This window comes from Dipodomys spectabilis, unplaced genomic scaffold, assembly GCF_019054845.1.
Source record: "Dipodomys spectabilis isolate Male_0828 unplaced genomic scaffold, ASM1905484v1 ptg000140l, whole genome shotgun sequence".
NCBI classification, from domain to species: domain Eukaryota; kingdom Metazoa; phylum Chordata; class Mammalia; order Rodentia; family Heteromyidae; genus Dipodomys; species Dipodomys spectabilis.
In genome coordinates, this window is record NW_024870817.1 from 32,260,044 (window position 1) to 32,285,703 (window position 25,660).

A 25,660-nucleotide genomic window follows, 5' to 3' on the forward strand; every position below is an offset into this window, starting at 1 on the left:
TGGCATAAAGTACTATCTGTCTGATAAAGGACCAAACATATTGAATTCAATACTAAAATGCTCATACTTCATAGGAAAAAATGAGGAATGATATTTCTACATTATTATATGTAGGATCATCATTTAAATTCTATTCAATAATTTAATTTTTCTTCAACATAATTGATTATATTATCTTATATAATAACTAGACAACAGGTATAATAAATCATAACAAGAAATTAGATATAAAAATTTATTTAGTGAATGTTAAGATTAAAATTCATGAAAAAATAAATATTAGGCAGTCAAAAACCTGCACTTAAAAAACAAGAAATGTCAAGATATCTGAAAGAAATAATTAGGTTACTGTTACAAAATGACAGTGGAAAGAAAGTGCATTTTTGCAAAATTTAATGATTACATACAGAACACCTGAAAACACACAAATTACTATAGTTGCTGAATGAGATTTTTGAAAATGCCAACAGAATATCATAGGCATTTTGAGAGCTGCCAAATGTGTTAGGACTTTGGCATTTTTTTTCTGTTTCTAGATAGATATTATGGAACTAAACCTTCAAATAATATCAAATCTTGAGATTTAAGCCCTATTTATTATAAAAATCTCTTTCATTTATACATTTTATTACATTCACTTTAAATAAGAAATAAGTTACTACAGAAATATTGGACAATAGAAGCAAAACAGAAACAACTATTAGTACTTTACTATGAGTAACCATCGTTAATATTTTAGTGTATACCTGTTTCTTGTATCTGCTTATATAAACACTCATCCATCTAAATTACATGAATCTATCTATCTACTTTTCATTTATCTATTTAGTTTGTACCTTAAAAATATCAACCCTATTAATTATTTTAGTTTGGCTGTACTGGGTTTTGAACCTATGATTGCTTGTTATGCAGGTGCTGTACACAGAAGTAATGTCTCCAGCCCCACCCCCTTTTTATTGTAAAGATGATGTACAGAGGTGTTACAGTATCATGAGTAAGGCAATGAGTGCATTTCTTGTCAAACATTGTTATCCTCTCCTTTGTTTTTCTCCCACTATCCCTTCTTGTCCCTATTCCTCTCCCCTCCCCCATCCAGCCCTTTTTACCGTCATTATTTGTGTGTCTCCTTTTTGACCTGGATGCGCAACTGGACATTGATCTGCCTATTTTAAGCTTTCTGTTGTAGGTGGAATGACAGGCATGTTATGCTATGCCTAGGATTTTTTCCTTTCAGATGGAGTCTCACAAACATTTTTGTCCAGGTTGGCCTGGAACCCTGATCTTTCAAATCCCAGCCTCCCACCTAGCTGGGATGACAGTTATATACCACTGTGCCCAGCTACTGGTTGAGAAGGGATCATGTATGTGTGTACTAGATGGATTTGAACCATAGTTTTGATTTTAGCCTTGGTGTGAGCCACCAGCACCCAGAAATGTATCAGCTTTCAATGGTGGACTTTGCAAAATGCCTTTCTGAGTACATAAAGAACAATGAAAACAAAGGACATTTCTTCATGGAATGAAATTCTAAAAATTTCTAGAAAATTACACCAGACCTGGATCTTTCTCCCAGAGTTAAAAGTGGCAAGGCATTTTGTCTTTAAAGCCAATTGGCATGCTATTGGCATTTACTCAAAATTATAAAACTAACAACAAAAAAATCCTCTTGGTCTTTTTTTTTACCTTCTCCTGTATTCAAGATGAAATTCTGTGAGCTCCATTCTAAAGCAAAAGAAGACACCAGGCAGAAAAGAAAACATCACAAAAATACTGGGTCACATGATAAAGAAGATAGAATCTCCGTGGAGGCATTTCTGTTTGGCATCTGCTAGGAATTACTCAGTCTTCTGGCTTTTGCTGAAGGAAGGAGTTGCCAACCACTTACAGCATGGTTCTTTAGCATAGCAAGAGACTTTGCATGAAGAGGTTATGTTGAAGACACCCAGCTTGGCAAACAGTCTGTGCATAGCTAACACTAGCATCTCCTACACAAGTTGGCCTCTGTGTCTTGACTCCAGCCTACTCTTGATATTGCTGCCAGGCTGGAGGGGTCTTCTCTCAATGCAACTGAGATCACATCCTTCCTCTCTCAATGGTTTCTTCATTGCCTGTAGGCTAACTCTAAATCCCTAATATGGCACAAAAATACCATACATAGGAAAGGGATGTAACTAAGTGGATGAGCATTATCCTAACATATGCAAAGCCCTGTGTGAGTTTGATCCTTTCTGCAGTAACACACACACACACACACACACACACACACACACACACACACACACACACACACACACACACACACATTCACTAACCAAAAAATTGTATGGATTGACTTATTGCTTACCTCTTTTCTTCTCTTGGTTATGTTATACTCATACTTGTATTCCTTTTGTAAATTAAACTTTCAAAGCTCAGCTGATGGAACATTTTCTTAGGGAGACCTTTCCACATTCTTAGCCATGTTTAGGTTTTACTGTTACATATTTACAAGTTCCCTGTATTTATTCTTTTATTCTCTTTCTTGGTATTACTTGTTTAATTAGATTTTTTTCCTATAGCTCAGGGGGGAGGGAGGTGTATGAGGTGTATGCTTGGTGACTACCAAATGATTATTGCATGGTAGTTTGAGAGGGGGGGGTAGGGAGGGAGGGGGGGAGGGAGGGAGAGGATGTTGGTACTGGGTTTGAATTCAGGGCTATATGCTTTCACTTAGCTTTTTCATTCAAGCCGCACTCTATCACTTGAGCCATAGCTCTTCTTCCATCTTTTTGGTGGTCAATTAAGGATAAAGAGTCTCATGAACTTTTTGGTGCGCGGTTTTTAAAATGTGATCCTCAGATCTCGGCCTCAGCTAGGATTATAGGCATAAGCCAGCACTGCATGGCCACAAGATAAGCTCTTACTAATTATTTGCATTGAGGGGAGAAAGAGAGACAATCATGAATAAAGGCGATCATCAGTATGTTTGATGGTCATTACAGTTGCTATTTAGAAGGCTTTGAGACTCCATGAAGACAAGTTAATGTACTTAAAAAGTTCCTCAAAAGACTACATATACAACTCCCCTATGACCCAGCAATCCCACTTCTGGGCATTCACTCAAATGATCACAAACAAAGCCATATTAAAGCTACTAGCACAACTATATTCATCGCAGCATTTTTTCACCTTAGCTAAGGTATGGAACCAACCCAGATGCCTCTTAGTAGATGAATGGATCAAAGAAATGTGATATACACACATACACATACATTGGAATTCTATGCTTCCATCAAAAGCATAGAATTTCCATTTGTTAGGAAATGGAAAGACTTGGAAAAAAAATCATATTAAGTGAAGCAAGCCAGACCCAAAGAAATCCCATGTTTTCCCTTATTTTCAATAATTACTATACGTCTAGGATAATTTTATCAGATGAGCAGAAAAGCTCAAAAGCTACGTCCATATGACCACGTAAGATAAGTGAAATGAACCCCAAGATATAGACACAAGAGGTCTTTCTTTGTTGGTGTTGTTTTTAATGTATTATGTGATTTTTTTGTTTCCTTTGTATGTTCTTCCCCCTATGGTATATACCCTGTTGTCACTGTATTTGATTTTGGTAGCCTGCATCTTGTGTATACACTTGTCTAATTTGAGAAGGGGAAGGGGAATAACAAAATGCTGAAACAAGGACACAGGATGACCCATCGCAACAATGATACCACAAGACACTATATTGGAAATGAACTTTACAACTTTGGGGGTGGCGGGGAGAGGTGGGGAAGGGAAGGAATAGTGGGAGAACAACAAAGGAGGGGTAACAATGATTGACAAGAAATGTACTCATAGCTGGGCGCTGGTGGCTCACGCCTGTAATCCTAGCTACACAGGAGGCTAAGATCTGAGGATCGCGCTTCAAAGCCAGCCCGGGCAGGAAAGTCCGTGAAACTCTTATTTCCAATAAACCACTAGAAAACCGGAAGTGGCATTGTAGCTCAAGTGGTAGAGCGCTTGCCTTGAGCTGAAGAGTTGAGGGACAGAGCTCAGGCCTAGAGTTCAAGCCCCACAACCAAAAAAAAAAGAAAAAGAAAAAAGATATGTACTCATTACCTTAGTCATGTAACTATAACTCCTCTGTACAGCATCTTTTCAATGAAATAAAATTAAAAAATTCATTTGGTATGCTATTTCTTTTGAAAATTACATATAAATCAGTGCACTGTAGTTAAAATTCCCTATACCCTTTTGTTGAACTTTTCCTATGATTATTTTTATTCTAAGTACTGATGGATGATTCTTCCTTACCAATAATAAGTCATTTAAAAAGTTTCTTAATAGATTAATTTAACCAAATAGATTTGGGTTTTAAATTTACCTTGGTTTTGCATATTTATTCATATGCCTAAAACGGCATGTCCAAATATATATATATATATATTGATACATACGACAAAGTAAATTAATTTTGCTTTTGCTTTGTCCTTATCTTTTCAACATGAAGGGGGCTATAAGAGATTTCTTTTATCAAGTGCCAACTGCCTCCCAATCTCTGATCTAGTTCTATCTCTACCTATTTATTCATTTAGTGCTGATCCTCACACAGCCCCTGAACTTTTTTTTAGGCCAGATTAGTGCTCTATCACTTGACTACAGCTCCACTTTCTGGTTTTTTTGTTTTGGATAGTAAATTGGAGATAAGAGTCTCACTAACTTTCCTGCCAGGACTGGCCACAATACTCAAATCTCAGCCTCTTGTGTAGCTAGGAATACAGGTATAAGCTACCAGTGCCCAGCTTCTCTTTGAATTCTTGATTTTCATCAGTTTTTCATATTGCTACCTAAAACTTCAGAAATTACTTACAACAAACAGGGTTTTATTGAAGAAGACATCAACTAGTGGTCCAATGTCTCATGTCCAGGTAGGGTGTAATTTCAAGTTGAGCTGGCTGTTTGGCATTTAATTTACTGGGCTGGAAGAGAGACTCTTATCATTTGCACTTTTTACTTCTCCATTTCATAATATTCATTCTACATGAATTTCTAAAGATATATGTGTTTAAAGGGTTTCTGGGCTTGATATGGGAGGACCAGGCTAAAATTTGGAAGTTTCAGATTTTTAACCTAAATGTCTGGAAAGAACTCTAGAGTTTGAACTCTTAGGAGTGGCCAAGGTTCTTGGCTCCCCACCAAGGATGCATAAATTCATCCTTTTTAATTTGTAAGAGGTAGTAGTGCCTCCCCCATTGTCTAGTCAGCCCCAAAAGGCAATGATTTAAATATGTGTTTTTGGTTTCTGAAGTTACCTGGTCTTCCCGGGAAGATCCTTTCTTTGGTTGTTGCTTCCTCAAAGCCTCATACTTTTGCTTTTCTCTTCGGTATTCTGCCACAGCACCATCTGGAGTGGCTTCTTCCTCTGGAAAACAGTAAGCAATACTTACAAGTTAGAAGTACAAAGAGGTTCCTACTAATGCAAATGCTCATGTCACTAAACAGAAAGTAAAGATTTGGGCTTAGGTTTCCTCCATTTAAAAACAAAACTAATAAGATCCATTTATTCAGAGAACATTTGTGTTCTCCTTTAGAAGGTAACTGGTGTTAATTTATTGACTAATTTTGCAAACATCTTTATTGTTTTATCTATTTATTTATCTTTATCTATTTTAATTGTTCTTCTCACTTGTATTTGTTAAATGTGATTGTAAATCACCTATCTTAGTTTTAAAATAACTAAGGTGCCCTAAAGTTAGCAGTTACAGTTTCTTATAAGATATAATCTTCCAAATATGGGTAGATATTTCAACTACCTGACATTTTAGTTCACCAGTTATAACAACAGACTCTCAACTTGATTATACTACATAAAATAAACATATATAATAAGTCAAGATAGACAAAAGAAAAAAAAATTCTTACTAAGTTAAGATTTAGAAATTTATGTATTTGGTCCTACGATAATCCCATGTGAAGTAAATTAACGTGGGTTTATAAATTATAGTTTTATATATGTATATGTATGTATATATGTATTCTGTATATGGGAAAATTTGTGACTAAAAGCAAAACAAGTAAATCTAAACAATCTCTTCTTCTTTGGCTGGTAAACCATGATGAGACAATGTAATAATGAAAGCCAGTCATCTTTCTACTCATGAGTGAGTGAATCAAAAGTGAGTTATCATTGTCTCACTGTTACCTAGTTTGAAGAACATCGTAAATGTGTACTACATTAACAACAGTAATTTTATTCAAGAGATCTTCTAGTTAAAATAAAATACATGAACGAAGAAATAATTTGCTCTTTTTGTGGTTACTTAATGTGATTTTGATGGCACTTGAAAGAAATGATCAGCTTTATAAGTAATTTTATATGGGTGCTTTTAAAGTACTCTATGTCCAGCTCTGTTTTCAAGACTAACAGCTGTAAATGCTGAGCATATTGATGAAAAAGAAACTATTAAATACAGAAATAATAAATCATCTTAGTAGGTTTTGAAGTTTTTCATGTATTTCTTTTGAATTATATCTTTGAATCTCTCTTCTTATCTTATAATGGTTGGATTTGCATACCTCAGGATTCCTATGACAGTTAATGTATTCCCTTTCCCCCTTTCTCCCACTCCCCTCAGTACAGGAGACTGTGTGCATTCTAAGCAAGAATTCTACCATTCTACTCCCATACGGACATGGGCAGACCTAAAGATTTCCACTCTAATCTCATCTTTCACAGCTCCTTTGTTGCATTTACCTCACAGTGTTATCATTTGCTTTCTATTGCTCTTTGAATATATCTTGCTGTTGTCTTCACTTTCTAATTTCTGCACCTCCTGTTTCTTTTTTTCTGGAACATGATAAACATCCCCTCTTCCATTCTCCAATTAATGTTCCTTGCTTAACTCCTGCTCAATCTTTAGTCTCATATTGGCTGGCACTCCATTAAAGGATCTTTTCTCATTACAGTCACTAAAGTTAGATTTACGTGTTCCTTCTTTGAGCTTTCAGGGCACTCAGCACTTTACCACACTTCATGGTAACTTCTTGTTTACTTTGCTTTTACCTTCAGTGGACATTAAATGCCTTTGAGAAGTCATGTTTCCCCAGCACTCAGGGCAGCACTTGGCTCAAATACTAGAATCATGAAGAACAGTCAAATGATGGGATGAAGTAATAAATGGAATTGGAGAAGAGGAACATAAAGAGGTAGCAGGCCAATCTGGCCCAACCTGAGTTACAGCAGTAGTACTTCACATGTGCCTGGAAGCTCCAGTTCCATCACTCTAATGCCTACAGCCTTTACCCACCATTTCCCTGTGTCAGAATTTCATGATGTTCTAAGGAAAATTCTGGTGAGTATCCTTTGAAATACCTAATGCTTTCATGGTTGAAACAAATACACAAAAGATAAATTCTTTTTTTTTTTTTGCCGGTTCTGGGGCTTAAACTCAGGGTCTGGGTACTGTTCCTGAGCTGCTTTTTTTGCTCAAGGCTAACACTCTTAACACTTGAGTCACAGGGCCACTTCTGTGTATGTGAGGAATCAAACTCAGGGCTTCATGCATGCTAGGCAAGCACTCTACCATTAAGCCACATTCCCAGCCCCAACAGATGAATTCTTCACACACACACACACACACACACACACACACGCACGCACGCACGCACGCACGCACGCACGCACGCACGCACGCACACTGGGGGGTACAAATGACTGAAAACCTTTATTTGTGGTGAGAATTTGAAAATAAATGCGAAGGCTAATAATGATGAATTCAACTATCTGATGTCACAGTAAGTCAAGATTAAAACATTCAAAACAAATTCAACTATGCTTACTTTTATTTTCATGTATTCCTTTCCATATGGTCTCTGTTAGTAAGGACCAACCTCTTGATTGCACTTTTCAGGAATGTGTAGCAGTGTTTTTCTTCGCTTTTTTGAAAACAGGCTCTTGGTATTTCCCCTGGCTATTCCCAAACTCATAATTCACACCCCCCTTACCCACAGCCTCCTGATTGCTGGAATTATAGTCATACACTCCATTGCTCAAGTATTAGAAATCAGTGACAAGTAAATTGCTATGACTTCTGTTTATTGTTCACTCTAAATATCTATGATACCATGATTATTAAGTCTGGTAAAGTTCCATTTAGATGGCATAAACACTAAAATTCTAACATATTCAAAGTACATACAACCAAATGCAACAACACCTACATAAACACAAGTGCACCAAAACAGTTGCTCAATTTTTCAATTTTCTTACTGGGTATAAAGTATAATAACTAAGACTAATCATAGTATATTCCAGTTTCACACTTTCATTTCTGATCAATACATTCTGAGTAATTTCCTTAACTTTATATTTCAGTTCACTAATTGTCTTTCCAGTTGTATCTCATCAGTTTTTAAACTATATCTGAGTTAATATTTTTATTTTACAAATTGTATTTAGCTCTTTTTCAAATTCATCCATTCTTTACATGACCTTGGCTATTCATTATTATTTTTATTCTTCAAAAAGTCTCTATTTTAAACATAATTATTATGTTTTATCTTTCACACTGTTCTTAGGATCCTTTTGTTTATGTCTTCTGGCTCTCTCTTCAGTGGTGGTCATTTTTGTTTTCTAATAATTTATTATTGAGATTAAGTGATTACATAAATTTCACAGTATTGTGAGATAGTAATACTTAATTAAAGTCACAAACACATTTTAACCTTTACAAGGCAAACTGTCGTTATCATGGTCTATAAAGTTTGTGAATTCTATGAGCTTTGCAACAGCTTACACTAAGCAAAAGGAAAAAAATGTACATAATACCCGACGTGGAAGAAACAGTGGTATTATCAAAGCTAATTTTTTTTTTATTGTGAGTTTATTTTTGTCTGAGGCTACCTCTTCTTCACACTCCACAGGAACTCTTGGCACTCAAGATTGTGCAAAGACTCCTTCAAAGAGGATTTGCATATTTGCTTTTGATTCTGCAAGATAATCAGAGGTTAAACACCACCTTTTTCTATGTTAAATTTTTGATTTTGGATTCTATACCATGTGAAAACATTCAGTATTTATACATTCAGACTTTCAGACCATATCTGTTAGGTAGTGTTTAGTTTAATTTTTTTTTTAATGAGACATTCTTTTTTCCTTCCTTCCCTCTCTGCTCACCCACCACCAACCCCCCCTTCATTCCCTCTAAAAATGGAAAGGATTTTTTTGGCCTTCTTGACCAAGTGTATAGTTTTCTGTTTCTTACCTCTTTATATATACCTAAGGCTGTATCTTCTATCCAAGACAGAAGATGAAAATTCCAGATTCTAGCTATTAGAACCTACAACAGAGTCGAATATCATTCTAGCGACCTGAGTATTAGCAGTGCTCACTTAATATCCTGGTTATGCCTTCTTTTCGTTTCTGGTATCTAGGAATTTCCTTTCCCTTCCTCCTCCTTTTCTTACCTTCTTATTCTCACTCTCCCTCCCTTGTGCCCATCATATTTTATTTATTTACTACATAAGAAAGAAGTTCTGTGTTAGCTCAGTCCATGCTTCAGAACAAGAAGTAGTACACTCATTTCTCATGTGCTTGAATTCTGAATAGACAAAAATTGAAAAAGTAACTGGCTAATCAAATCTGGCTAATATAATGCAAAATACTTTAAAGAATTATTTAAGTATGGAGTTCTCAACTATGGATTTTATTATAAATCTCAATGATAAATCTGAATGATTAAAATAATATGCAATATAATAACTAATCATTAGCTGAAATTTCTGTGAAACATGCTAAATGAGTACAAACTAAGGATAGACTAAAAAAGGCACATTTATTGAGGAACTACTATATGTTAGACACCATGCTAAGATCTTTGATTACCCATGAAGGAGTATCCTTGGGGCTGTTTTACAAATGAGGAAAAAAAGATAGGGCCATATATGATAAAAATAGGATACAATTTCAGGTCTGTAAAATATTAAAGGCTCACAGTATATCATACTGTCTTCAACTAATACTTAAATTGAGAAAATGAAGTGCATTCTATGTGTCAGGTACTTGGAAAGATACTCTGAAAAAAATAGAAACATATCTGATAAAGACTTATTACTCTTGAAATGAATCTAAAGAGTAAAAGGAATTTAACATATGTGAAAATATTGAGAAACTGATGGGTACCAGTGGCTCAAGTCTGTGACTAGCAAATCAGAAGGCTGAGACCTGAAGCAGTTCAAAGTATCTGGTAGAAAAGTCTGTGAGACACCATCTCCAACTAACAAACAAAATGCTGATGGAAGTATTGTTCAAATGGTAGGGTGCCAGTCTGAGCAAAAAAAGCTGAGCAAACAATGAAGCCACTGACCAAAACCTAAGTATCAAATTTTGAATTCATGTGTGATGCCAGTATCAGAAGGCTAAAGATTATGTATGTTCATGATTCCACAAACAAGGATCTAAGCATATACACGTAAACTGACTAAAGGATGGTATATTGATGGGAGAAGTTCCAAGGTGTAACTCCTCTGAACAACTAAAGAACTGGTTATCAAATGAGTATCAGGAAGCAGAAACATGTTTTTGGGGAGAGATTAAAGAAGGGAGCACACAAGATGAGCAAATTCAGTCATTATATTCATTGCACACTATACAAAACTGAATCATGTAACTAGGGGGTAGGAATGGGAGGGGAAATAATGTGGGAGCATGATGAAGGGAGTGAGTGACAGTGACAATGGCACATTGTACTCATAACCCGACTAATGGAATTGTAACCATTTTGTACAACTACTTAATGATACAATTAAATTGTTTTCACAACGAAGATTATGTATATTATGGTATGAGTAAAAAGAGCTAGATGGGGCCTTGAGAATCTTCTAATTCAACTTGCCAGTGAAGAAACTAAGGTCCAAGTAAGGAAGTTATTTAGCTAGCTAGTGTGCCATGTGGGCGAGCAGCAGACCCTGAGCTAAAACATTCAAACTCCTAATTTAGACGACAATCCCTGGCAAAGACTGAAAGTTAATTCTATACTGAATCTTTTCTTCTGCATGATAGAATGTCCACAACCCTTCCACAGGGGCTAGCCAAAAACTTAATTCTTGCTTCGCTTGCATCTCTCTACTGCTATGTAGTTATTAAACCAATAGCACCTATCCACAAATTTAGATAAGTGTTTAAACTCTCTCTTGACTCAGGACCAGAACTCAGGAGCTACTTGTTCCAAGTAGCTGATATCTATATATATCTATATATATAATGTATATATATATGAATTTACGTGTGTATGTATATATACATATATAATATGGGCTCTTAAATGCCAGAATTAGTTAAAAAGGCTTATGAATACCTTAAGTTTTTGTGAATTCATTCCTTCAATATTAAACAAAAACTTTTATATAAATCAAGGTTATGAGGTAATAACAGTGAACATAATTTAAATACTGAAACAGATTTGTTGGACACAAAGTATTAATGCTACTGATGTGGAGTTATATCTTAATACACATTCTGAAATTACAACATTTTAATTAGATTTTTTAATACAGCAGATCTTGGTTAATTCCAGGAAAGGTACCAGACTTAAAAACAGCTAACATGATAGTTAACATTTCAAGTACTCACTGTATGACAAACACCAGTAATTGAATGACTTGTTTAATCCTTTTTATTAGCTCCATTTTTCTGATGAGTAAATTGAGGTAGTAGTAAGAGAGAAAAGAATTTATCTCAGGGACTATAAATCTGGGGCTACAAACCCCTGAAGTATGGCTATAAAATACAAGCTTTTAACTAGCTTAGTTAGTTCTTCATGCTTGGAGAAAAAAAAATAAAGAAAACTTAAAAAGACAAACATTGCAATTGTACATAAAAGGCACCCAGGTAACACATCAATGTCCTGGTGAAGTAAAATCCCATAAAAATGGGGGTAGGGGGGCTAACTTTCCACGAGACCGGAACATATAGTTTAATGGATAATGAGAGAATAAGAGAAGAACAGCCTGCCAAACATTGAGTTTATGCAAGAACTTTCCATCCAGAAAGACCTTATGGCTTCATCTTGATTCTCCCTGCTTAACTTTCCCCCTCATTCTAACCTTTCAAACACACGGCAGCAGTTCAGCATAGAATGGCAACTGCCTTATCTGAATCATCCCCTAGGCTGTGAACTCACATGGCAGGCACAGCCCAGCTAGCAGAGCATAGGCCTTGCATTTATTCTGTTAGTAGATGAAAGGACAAATCAATGGGTGAATCATTTTAAGTCTTGTATTAGCACAATGCCTAGAGTCACCTTAATGCCAGACTAAAGAGAAGATTTCTGTGGAGTACACAAGGTGGGTCCCTACAATAGATTATTTTTAAATATTTTTTATTGTAAAAATACTGTACAGAGGGGTTACAGTTACACAAGCAAAGTCATGAGTACATTTCCTAGCAAGCATTGTTTCAAGATAGTTGCCCAATTAAATGGAGCTATAACAACTAGATAATTTTGAAATATTGCTAAACAGAAGCTAGATGAGTTGGTGAAGGCAACTTTAAGTAAGCTATCCTCGATTAAGGTCCCTAGGTATTAAGCTTTTGGATAGAATCCCATAACAGTTGCCATTCTCCTTGAAGAGGTCTTGGGGATAAATGACATATGTCCCCTTTTTCATTCAGAATGCCTTTGCTTCTGCCTGTTTTTAAAGAAAATTTGTTATGGAAATTATTGCAATGGGAACAGTCTGTGACATGAAAATGACAGCCTATATGTTTTATATATATATGTATATATATATATATATAAAATGATCATTTTTCATAAATATAGCCTTTAATATTTATTGTGCGACCAGAAGTTAAATCCTTCCTATGTTTAAAAGATACTTACTTAAAAGATAAATGCTTGTCCAACAAGCATGAAGCCCTGAGTTCAATCTCCAGCAATATGCATGCGAGCACCACCCCTCCGCACATACACCACATGTGCACACACACACACACACACACACACACACACACACACACACACCACTCACACTTGTTTGGATGTTATCTTCCAAGAGTAAATAAAAGAAAAAAAAAAACCCAGTCTATCCAATGAATGATAAAATGAAAGAATGTTCATAACAAAGAAATAAGTTAACTATTTTCTATGTAGAAGTATATTTACAAAGAGTTGGCAAAAGGATGTTAAAAGTCTATGTTTTTCTGTATTATGAACTCTAATAGGAAATTCACCATGTATTCATTCTCATTAATCAATTTTTATTTTCAGCATGTTTTCATGCCCCAAAGGAAACAATACTGGCTCCATCTGGTGGTCAATGAGCTGCTACAGTTTCATTAAAACTAGACGTGATTAAACTGTAAAACAGTGTACGTGACTACCTGAAATACACTTGAATAATGAAGGTTGTTTAATTGTTTCATCTTATTTTGGAAATTAAATTAATTCTTGTAAATAATGCAAAGCTATTTCCCTCTGTCTTTCTATTAGTTAATTTGAGAAATGTGCAAGTTATGAACTGTCTCAGAGAATAAAGTTGAAATATATTGAAATTTTCAGATAGGATTATGATTTGGACTACATAAAGATATTTACTGATTTCCAGCTGAATTTCCCATTGGACACTTTGAGAAGAGACCCTTTATCTTGACTTTTAAATTCTGTATTAGAGGAATATATCCAGTATCACAAAAGGAAATACTAGCCTTGGGCAGTCTTAAGTATCAAACACCTGCTAATTTTAGAAATGAAAACCTGAGGTTCAGAGAAGTTCAATGATGGTGCTGGGCTGGAATATCAGAAACCAGGTTTTCTGATGAGCCAGCACTGTTTCCTTTTGTACACACTTTTCCTCATGCTGAAGACTCACTGCAGGTGTACTGCACGCAACATAATACCAATTTTGGAACTATATACTTCATAGCACAGTGTGATCATTGAAGAAATGGAATGTGGCTTTAATATAACTAAAATTCTCTGATTAGGAATTTCCTTTTTTAAAAAAAATATTTTTCTTGTAAAGGTGATGTACAGAGGGGTTACATTTATGTAAATCAGGTGTTGAATACATTTCTTTTTGAACAGTGTCACACCTCCCTTATTTTCTCCCAATCCCCCCAGGAAACTTCTTAACTTTATGTATTTTCCCTTAAGGCATTGCAGATTTCTGAAAGTTTGTTTTAAAGCTCCAATTCTATCAAAATATAAAATCCTATATTTTCAGAAATATATTGCTTTGTTGAGTTTATAATTCAAAAAGCAATCGTACTGTTAATAACTTCTAGTGATAAAAGCATATAATTTAGGCTACTACAAAATATTACACTAAAATTCAAATGAATTGAAATAATCTTACCTAATATATTCAAAGATAAGGAGAGCCAAGTGTGGTGGTACATGCTTTAAATCTCAGCACTCAGGAGGTTGAGGAAGGAGAATCATGAGTTCGTGGCCAGCTAGGGTCAAACAGTGAGGCCCAGTCTCAAAAAGCCAAGAACTGTTGGTAGTTTAGTGGTTGCCTAACACATGCAAAGCCCTGAGTTTAAGGCCTCAATTCCTAGCACCAAGAGCAAAACAAAGAATAAAACAAAGCAAGCAAGCAAATAAACAAAAAAAAAAAAACCCCAAAGACCTAAATCAGTAAAAATAGGTTCTGAACAAAAGCCACCAAATTGGTTTAAATTGGGCTTAATTGTATTATCTTTTTCTAGAATAAACAGCGAGTTTACTCTACAACCTTAGGAGACAGACTGTCAGACAGATTCTATCTGATAAGTAGCTTTTTACCAGATGTTTCTCCATTCTTCTTAAAAAGGATTAAAAAACTGGAAACAAAAAACAAAACAGAACTGTAACATACACATGATGATTAAAGTTTATTGAGTATTATTGAGGGACATGAATAGCTTTTCTTCTGGGGGCTCCAGCTTTCTACTTTATAAGCTGTAGCTGGCTGCTCCTGTTCAAATTCCTGTCCCTCACACAGATTGATTGATGTTGCCCCCAGGTCCTTCAACAGAGCATACTTTGTACTTCTCCAGATGGTATGAACCACAGTCTTGTAGTCTGATGGCCACTTAGACAATACCTCCATGCCTCCCTGTGTTTCTGGCTGTGGAAACTACACATTGTGTGCACTATTTTGTTACAATAGAACAAAACAAAGCAAAATATCCAAATCCTTCAATACTAAAACTAATATTATGCCAGAAAATCAACTATTACAGAATATCTGCATGTCTATCAATATTTAAAATAGGTTCTACTGTTTCATAATAAATCCATGAGATAATTTTTTCAAAGTACTTTACAAGAGTTAACAAACTGGTTCACATTAGTCCTTAAAACTTTTGCAAGTGTGCTATTGCAAGGTATTAAAAAATATTCCCTAGGTGATTGTGGAAATTCAAGTAATAAAGTGGCTCCCCAAAATACAGACCTGAGACACAGTACTAAGAACCCTGTGCATGCTCTCTGGCTTTCCCTAATTCTGTAACAACAGAAGGGGATTCTTCTCCCAATTTTATGCATGAGAGAGCAGAGGTTCAGAGAGGTTAAATCTCTTGCCTCAGGTTATATGGCTAATAAGTGATAGAGCAGGGGTTTGAAATCAGGGCTGTCAGACTTCAAAGACCATGCCTTTTCTCCTCTGTTACACAGCAAACACTAACTATGGCTGGTGGGGGGAGGTGACAGGATGGATGGCAAAGAGGGAAACAGTGACAGCTCTCAATGCTAAAAAGTCTGTATGATAAAGAAGTGTAACACACACACTGCTAACTGTAAGGATAGGCAAATGAGGTAAGATATGTCCTGGTAAAATATTTGTGAGGGGAGATCATATGGTATGAAGAGTACACAGTGTAGGTAACCTATTTTCTTCTTTGAAAATGAAGAATTTTCATTTCAGGTGTAAGTCAGATGGAGAACAAGGTAAATAAGACAAAAGCCTGATCATGAAAGTCCCTGAGTACCAGATTAAGTATTGAAACTTTATTTTTTTTTCTTTTTCTTTTTTTTTTTTTGGGTCCAGTCATGGGGCCTGAACTCTGGGCCTGGGTGCTGTCCCACTGCTCTTCAGCTCAAGGCTAGCACTCTACCACTTGAGCCACAGCACCATTTCCGGCTTTTTTTTTCTTTTTGCTTATGTGGTGCTGAGGAATCGAACCCAGGGCCTCACGCATGCAATACAAGTGCTCTACCACTGAGCCACCTTCCCAGCCCCTGAAACTTTATTTTTTGATAGGCAATGAGCAGCCACATTTTATATCCTTCTATACTGCAATGAAATAATTCATAAGTGTTTGTAAACATTCATAGAACTAAAGAAAGTGTGCTGAACTACTCCAGACTGTTAAATTGTTTGAATTCATTTTCTAAGATTTTTTTAAAGGCTTATTTTCTTATTGCAGTACTTGCTGTAGTTAGTTGATAAAACAGGGTGTGTGTGTAAAGTTCCAAGTTTTTTGGTACCCACAATTCTCTTAAGTCAATGAACAATGCATTCCTCAATAATTCAATAAATTGTGAGCGAAAATGAGAGACACAAAGAAAGAAAGATACACATGCACACACAAACACACACACACACGTGTGCGAGTGCACACACACGTACTTGCTCCCTAATATTTTAGGAAGGAACTTTGGAAAACATTCTGGTAAAATTATTTTTCCATACCTATCAGAATATTCTAATTTATACTGGAAAATATGTGCAACTATTTTAAAGCACCATGTCCAGTTGTTTCTGGCTCTGTTTCAGTGTCTCAGAATTCTTTACCTGCCTCAATCATGTTCTCTACCCAGATACTCAGATTCAAGTTCAGATTGCATGCCTGCCCCCAACTGTTATGTGTAGTGAGAGCTCCATCTCTATGAGATGAACTGAAGGTATGGAAAAAGTCATCTAACTATGTTTCATCTGAAGCAAACTTGTGTCCAAATGGACTTTCTGGAACCAGAGGCTGGAGGGGGAGTTGGACCGGGGTCACTGCTCAATTTTAGTGGTAATTTGGTGAATTGTAGGCTAGCTCCCAGCCTGCTGATTCTGGCATCCAGCTAACAGGTCATGTTGCTTGTGGTTTATTTTATTTTTTAAGGAAACAATGCTTTGCAGTTTTACAGTGGAAAGAATATTGGATAGAAGTTCTAACTCCTCCTAAAATCTAAATCTAAGTTAGGGCAAATACTAAATATCTTTAATGTTTTGTTTCTTCATTTCCAAAATGGAAAGTACAATTCTTACTTAATCTACTCACAAATGTCGCAGAACTGAATGTAATGAAGCATGTGATAGAACTTTGCAAAGTGTTTATGTTATATAAATATGAAATGTTGTCATTTGGCAGTGATCATTAGGCACTGTATTTTATGTCTATAAGTAATTTTGTAGTTATGACTCCTTTCAAATAATTAAATCTCACTGAAGAATGAGTGTCGATACAATATTTAAAAACACTTGTTTAAATAAAATTCTGCACATTAAGTCTTATTTTCAAAGCACCAATAAAACTTATAAGTGGAAGAAATGTGGAAAATTCTTTTATGAGGTGAACTATCAAAAGTTAATCTATATTTTCTACAAGTTTGGATGCTTAAATATAGTAGTTCTTGTAATAGGACTTAAAAAAATTTCAATTTGGCCAGGTGTCGGTGGCTCACGCCTATAATCCTAGCTACTCAGGAGGCTGAGATCTGAGGATTGCGGTTCAAAGCCAGCCTGGGCAGGAAAGCCTGTGAGACTCTTATCTCCAATAAACCATTCAGAAAAGTGGAAGTGATGGAGTGGCTCAAGTGGTAGAGTGTTAGTCTTGAACTGAAGAGCTGAGGGATAGTGTTCAGGCCCAGAGTTCAAGCCCCATGCCTGACAAAAAATTTTTTCAATTTGCTCACAGGACAAACAGTATCTGCTGGCATGCTAGTGTGATAGAAAAATCATTCTGTAACTCCTACTTTTTAGTTACTGCTTGTGCTTTTACTTACAGAGACTTTCATGGGCCAGGCAGTATTTGAAGTACGTAAGTATAATGACTCATTTAAATGCTACAAAGAAGTAGTTGTTACTGGAAAGACCAGGGTCTTATACTTTAAAACCTATGCTTTTGTTAAAAGCTGAAAATTGTACAAGGATGTGATGAGTAAATGTGGATGAGGTCTAACTGAGGAGTCCACCAAAGTTAGATACATGAATGTGAGCTTCCTGAGGGCAGAGACTTTTCTCTTTTTCATTGTTTTCGTGTTTGGAGCCTAGAAAAGTACCTAAGTTATCTCTCATTGATAAATCCTTGAAAGAATGAATGATTTGGTTTTATAAAAGTTAATTAATTTTTCTTAGAAAAAAGAAGTTATGAATGGAATGCTGGGTGCAGTGGTCCCAGCTAACTGGAAACAAAGGAGGAGGCAACAGTGCTTGAGAAGAAACGTACTCATTACCTTGCCTATGTAATTGTAACCCCTCTGTACAGTATTTTCACAATTAAAAAAAAAGAGCTCTAGGTCAGTCTGAGCAACACAGAGAGATCTCATGGTGGGAGGAGGGAGTGGGAGCAGGGAAGAAACAGAAAAAAGGAATGAAGATGGCAGAGACAAACTAGAGTAGATTGAAGGCTTTCCTTGTCTCAAACCTTGAAGCACTGTCATATTAAGTGCCTTTATATTTCCTTTCTCTGAACATTTCCTATGAGGTCCTGAAAGTCAAAAGAATGATTAAAAAATAAAGTCCCAATTAAAAAAAAAAACCAAACAGTTAAAAGTCTTACTCTTGTATTCTAAGAGCACATTTTCTGAGGAAAAGACAAATATTTAAAACTATTTTGTTTTGAAATGACATTAATTAATTCTTTAATGTACAGGATTATTTGGGTTTGTCTGATAAGTTCTGTAAACTGAATTTGTCACTAAAAGCAATCTTATTCTTTTTTTTTCTTTTCCTGGTGAAGTGAAACACTTCTCACCCTCTTATTTTATATTAGAATATAATTGCAGACACATTCTCACTGATTAATTGAAAAAAAAAAAAAAACTCTTTGGCTTAGCCACTACATAAAACAAATGTATTGAGTGCAGTGGTTCACATTCTATTCCCAGCTCTGTCACTCACTGGGATAAAAGCTCTAGTCTGTTTTACAAATGTTTTGTCTCTATTTTCTAAAATAAAAAACACATTAATTACTATTGTCCTCAAGGTATGTAGTAAATTAACTTATGTAATACACTATTAAATTACCCAGAAAAATAATTTTGAATGTAGAAAAATAAGTAAGCCAACCTTGAGAAATATTTCTGAGAAACTAAGTTCAGTAGTTCTTTCCCAATAAACTTCCCAGCATCTTCACAAATACATACCACAGATTAACAAAATGTTGGCAGTAATACAGCAAATGTTGCAACCATTTTCCCTTCAGCCATAACCAAATGGGTGAGAATAAACATGATTATTTTTCTATAAATATCTCAAATGGCAACTTAGAACAGTATAGAATAAAGTATCAAGGGACTTCTCCATGGGTTTATAGAAGAAAAAACACATAGGACTTACATTTGATAATGTTTTTCTTTAGCAGATCAGGCCAGAGACCTGAAGTCTCAAATGATACTTTACCTCACATATTCAGAAATAAGCCAGAAAACCGGAAACAAAGAAACCAGTGGTGCTAATTCTTGATTTGGATTATTTGAGCCCAAACTGTAAGAGAAGGTCTAGTAATATATAGTAATATATTATCATTGATACTATTTATCTAGTGTGCAAGGCCAAATCATAATAATAGAACTACACACATAGCATAATAAATTTTTTTGTCGGTCGTGGGGCTTGGGTGCTATCTTTGCATTCTTTAGCTCACGGCGAGAGCTCTACCACTTTAGCCACAGCTCCACTTCCAGTTTTCTAGTAGTTCATTGGAGATAAGAGTCTCACGGACTTTCCTGCCTGGGCTGGCTTTGAACCACGATCCTCAGATCTCAGCCTCCTGAGTAGCTAGGATTACAGGTTTGAGCCACTGCCGCCTGGCTCTAAAATTTTTATTTAATATTCTTTCTTAGGTATTCTAAGAACATATAGATGCTCTGTGATTATGCCTTAAATTATTCTAGTGAGGGTTTATAAAAAATAAAAATGCTTGAATAAAGATTCCATACCCTTTCCACTCTATGCTCTGGACATCCATGAAATGGCATCATACTTTCTCTTATAGTATGTATTGGCACATGCTTTACATTCTGTCTGAAATAACTTTATTCAGCTAAATTAATTGCCTGAACCAGTAGCCTCAAAAGTTTGTTAAGAAAAGGATTTCTAGCTCACAAAATGAGCAAAATATTTCCTGGTACAAACTTTATACAAAGACATTATGAGAAAATAAACCTGAAAACTGTAGACCAATAGTTATTTCTCTCTTTATGTACTATTTTGGTCAAAGATTTCATCAATCAGGAATGGAGAGATTATGTTATTAACAAGAGTAGTCATTATTGAGATTGGTTTAACATCAGAAAGTTAGTCACTACAGAACACCACAGTAAATGACTACGAAAGAAAAACAACGTATGATCATCTCAATAAACATAAAAGAATTTGACAAAATTTAAAATTTATGTACAAAAGCTCTCAGCAAAACAGGAGTATAAGAAAATTTCACCACATAGAGGGCATGTACAACAATGTATTAGCTAACACTGAAAAGGATGATGAAAGACTAAAGGTTTTCCCTCTAAGATTAGGAACCAGGCAAGAATGTGTGCTCTCACTGCTTCATTTCAGAGCAATAAGGCACACACACACACACACACACACACACACACACACACACACACACACACACACACGAAAAATTAGGATTACATGTAGAAAATTCAGAAAATAAACCTCAAAGCCTATGAAAAAAGTTACCAATTTGTATCAATGAGAAGGCAAGGTTTTAAGACAAATTTATTATAGAAAATTCAAGGTATTTCTATGTACCAGCTGTAAACAACTGTAAGTTCAAATAAAAGTATTTATAATAACATCAAATAACAAAAATACCTAGGGATATATTTAAAATAGGTGAAATATGTGTAGGTAGCTATATAACACAGCTGAAATTAAAAAGGCATAAATGGAGAGATAAACCCAATATTGTCATCGTATCATTTCCCCCCCATTAATCTGTAGACTCAACACAATAGCAAAATTCTAGCAGGAATATTTGTAGAAATTTCCAAACTGCTTGTCGTTGATGATTTGGAATAGCTAAGACAATTTGAAAAACAGGCAAAGTTGGAGGATGTTTTGATTGGAGTAGTTGATTTCAAGATTAATTATAAAGGTAAATTAATGAAGACAGTGTGGTGCTGGTATAAATATAGCTATACAGAGAAATACCTCAGTCAATGTTCAGAAATGGATCCAATTTTTGCACTGGAGATTGAACTTAGGGCCTGGGTGCTGTCCCTTATTTTATTTTATTTGCTCAAGGTTGGCTCTCCACCCACAGTTTTTGGTGGCCAATTGCTTTTTTGGTGGCTAATTGCTTTTTTTGATGGTTAATTGGAGACAAAAATCTCAGACTTTACTGCTCTGGCTGGGATGAACTGCTACCTCAGCCTCTCTGAATAGCTAGGATAACAGGTGTGAGCCAAAGGAGACAGGCTCAACTGGGTCTTAATACAGATGTGAAGTAATTCAATAGAGCAAAGGATAGTCCTTTTTCTTTTCAAGAGTAGTGCTAGGACAATTGGGTAACTATTCATATGTAAAAACAACAAGGACAATGACAACAACAAAAAGCTTGGATCCTTACCTCATTACTTTTAAAAAAACTACTATAATTTCATCACAAGCCTAGAAGAAAACAGGAAATCTTTACGTTTTAGGACTAGATAAAGCTTTCTTATAAAAGAAACCTTTGGAAACTGGAATCCATTAAAATTAAAACTGCATGCTCTTTGAAAGTACTATTAACAAAATGAAGGGCAAGCCACAAACTAAAAATATTTGTAAAACATAGATAAAGGAATGGTATCTAAAAAAATATATAAGGATGACTTTCAAGGCAATAACAACATGACAGCCCAATTCTATATGAGGAAAGTAAAAAAAAAAAAGACAAACTAATTTCAATAATGGTCAAAAGTCTGAATGGAAACCTCAGGAAGGAATGGGAAATTAGCACATGAAAAGATGTCCAACATCACTCATCATTAAAGAAATGCAAATTAAAACCACAACTGTAATGCCAATATACATTCTAGCTAAAGTTAAAAGACTGGAATACAAAGAAGTGGCAAGGATTTAAAACAACTAGAGCTGTCTAAGTTGGTGGGGGGAATGCCACTGGGAAAGTAGCTTAGTGGTTTCTTATAACAGATGGCTCTCATATGACATAGAAATCCTACTTCTAGATATTTACCCAACAGAATGAGTGCTTCTAACAAATTTCTTCATATCAGTTTAAAGAGGAAAATAATAAAAATAATTGATAAATAAACATGTTACAGTATATTTATAATGTAATAAATCATTAAAGGAGGAAGGCGAAAGAAGCCATACATATACTATACAGTACTATTCAGATGAAATCCTAGAAGCATCAGAGGTATACCAAGAAAAAGAGAGTAGGGTAGTGGTGGTCAGGTCTCTAACTGGAGATAATCTGAAAGGGGACTTTTTGGGGATGATAGAAATGTGCTATGTTCTGACTATTCTGCTGGTTACCTACCTGTATACTTCAGTCAAATCTCATCATCTGCATTGGTGGAAGTTTTTTGGATAGAAGGCATTATTACCATAAAGGACATTTTTAAGAGACACATTATTTTACTTCTCCACAATGAAAGAATAGCAAAGTGATTCAAATGGTTAAAGCAACATTGGATATAATTCTCATTCATCTGCAATCGGTACTGTGTAATATTTTTATTTGTTATATCATTATTTTGCTTTCTTAGGACATTTTACAAAAATTCAAATATTTTCTAAATTAATAAATAGATAAATTAATACCTTTTGGCAAAAATTCTAGCAAAATGTGTGTTTAGTTTTTCAATGAGGTAGAAAAAAATCAGAAAAATTAACCTCATATGTACATATTAAGTCAATTTCATAGATGGTTATAAAACAATTTATCTAATAGTTATATGCTACTTAATGACTGGGATGCATTCTGAGATGCACTGTTAAGACAATGCCATCATCATTCCATATTACAGAGTAGATGTACAACCCTGGAATGCAAATATGGGTTAATAATTTGACTCGATGTAATCAAGAGATGCAGTAAGCAGTAAATGCACAAGGCTGCTTGCTACTGACTTGAGTTACAGCTCTTGAGTTACTGACTTGAGTTCTGGCGTTTTGGTGGTTAACTGGAGATAAGAATCTCACAAACTTCCCTGCTTGGGCTGGCTTTAAACTACCATCCTCAGATCTCAGTCTCCTGAGGCACTTGCTTTACAGGAGTGAACCACCAAGACCCAGCACAAACATTTTTTAATAAGTAAAAGGAATATACCCTAAAACAGCAATAGAAAGTATAGAATAATTGCAACCTATATCATTAGCCTAGTTATCAAGTACTATGTACTGGACATAGCTCAGTTTCCCAGTATTTTTATATTGGCAGCACAAAGACAGATTTATTTATGCCCACATCACCACAAACCATGACTAACTTGTGCAATTGTTTTCCTAAGTGTTAGGAATTTTTTAGTTCCATTTTAACTTTGTGGAAGTACTGAGGCACATGCCATCTTTTGTTGACTGAAGTGCTATGTGGCACAAGAAAGTATCATTATATTTATTCTAGATCTGTAGTATCCAATGGAAATGTAATGAAGCCACAAGCAGAATTAAAAATTTTCTAGTGATTATAATAAAAGTATAAAAAGAACTGAAAATTAATTATGAGAATTTAAGCTGATATATAAAAACATTATCATTTCAATATGTAATCTAAGTTATCAGTGAGGGAGTTCATACTTTTTGGCTTTAATTCTTCAAAATCTTGTTTATCAGCTGGGTGCTGGGGGCTCATACTTGTAATACTACTAAGGAGGCCAAGATCTGAGGAGTGAGGTTTGAAGCCAGCCCAGATAGAAAAGCCTTTGAGACTCTTCTTCCTAATTAACTACCAAAAAGCTAGAATGGAGCTGTGGCTCAAATAGTAGAGCGCTAGTGTTGAACAACAACAACAACAACAAACAAAACTCATGGTTAGTTCCCGGGCCGAGTTCCAGCCCAGGATGGGCGCATGTGCGCACGCGCGTGCACGCGCGCGCGCGCGCGCGCGCGCGCGCGCGCGCACACACACACACACACACACACACACAGATACACACACAATCTTGTTTATCATGCCCATAACTCAGTTTAATATAGACCATTTCAATTGCATTAAAATCACTGGTGGAGCTTCAGAATGTACCTATGGTTGGGTCTACCCCTTAGGCCTTGCAAATTTCTAAGTGATGACTAAATTGTAGGGGTTTGACAGTCGAGTGATAAAGGAGCCATCAGGAAAGGTATCTTAGAAAAATAATCTTAAACAATAAATTGAATATTGACGCTCACTAGATACAAGAATTCTTCCGAGGAGAATGTAACAAAGGCCATTATGGGAAGAAGGTTTGTATGTAGAAGAATTTAGTCTGTAAGGATCATGGTGAGATGGGATTACTGTGAAGGCAAAGCATAGGCCAGGCAGGGCCCCACATGCCATGCAAAGGACTTTATCCTGTAGGAAATGAGACACCATTAAAGAACTTTATAAAAGGGATTGACACATGATCATGCTTGTGTTTAAGAAAAGCCACACACAGAACAAATTGGCAGGATCTGAGATTAGCAACAAGACCTGTTGGCAGCCAGTTAGCAGGTTGTTAAAATAGCCTAACAGAAATACTGTGGCTAAAATGGTCATGGTAGGACATAAGGGTCTGACTAGAGTTTGCAAGAGAAAAGTAAGAAGAATATCTTTTGAAGCAATTTCAGAATTTTGCGATCTAAATTCATTTTGTTTACTCAGAAAAATATAAAAAAGACTAAATCCTTATTAATGAATTATGTGTTTCTCTCTTATCCAATTTTTAACTTGCAGAATGAAACAATAATTCCACTGAATAATCATTTAATAATTTCAATATTTCCTAAGGTTCCTAAATTTTTAAAAATCATATTTAAAAATATGAATAAAGCCAGGCACTGGTGGCTCATGCCTTTAACCCTAGGTACTCAGGAGGCTGAGATGTGAGGATCACAGTTCAAAACCAGCTCAAGCAGGACAATCTGTGAGACTCATATCTGCAATTAACCACCAGAAAACGAGAAGTGCATCTATGGCTTAAAGTGGTAGAGCACAAGCCTTGAGCAAAAGAGCGCAGGAAAAGTGCCCAGGCCCTGAGTTCGAGCTCCAAGACACTGCCCCCCCAAGTATAGTATGAATGAAAATACAGCTGATCTATATGGTACTATATGCTCTAAACAAAGCAGGACAATCTGTGAGACTCATATCTGCAATTAACCACCAGAAAACCAGAAGTGCATCTATGGCTTAAAGTGGTAGAGCACAAGCCTTGAGCAAAAGAGCGCAGGAAAAGTGCCCAGGCCCTGAGTTCGAGCTCCAAGACACTGCCCCCCCAAGTATAGTATGAATGAAAATACAGCTGATCTATATGGTACTATATGCTCTAAACAAAGATTTCACAAATTT

General features: G+C 35.6%; 1 protein-coding gene across 1 annotated transcript in view; it reads right to left on the reverse strand.

The window, feature by feature from the left end:
* The window catches only part of Cwc27 (CWC27 spliceosome associated cyclophilin), a 195,768-nt gene that overhangs the window by 34,054 nt on the left and 136,054 nt on the right, over positions 1–25,660 (reverse strand). The window contains exon 12 of the mRNA XM_042690943.1: positions 5,286–5,395. Coding sequence (XP_042546877.1) covers positions 5,286–5,395 — 110 coding nt within the window. The remainder of the gene's footprint in view (positions 1–5,285; positions 5,396–25,660) is intronic.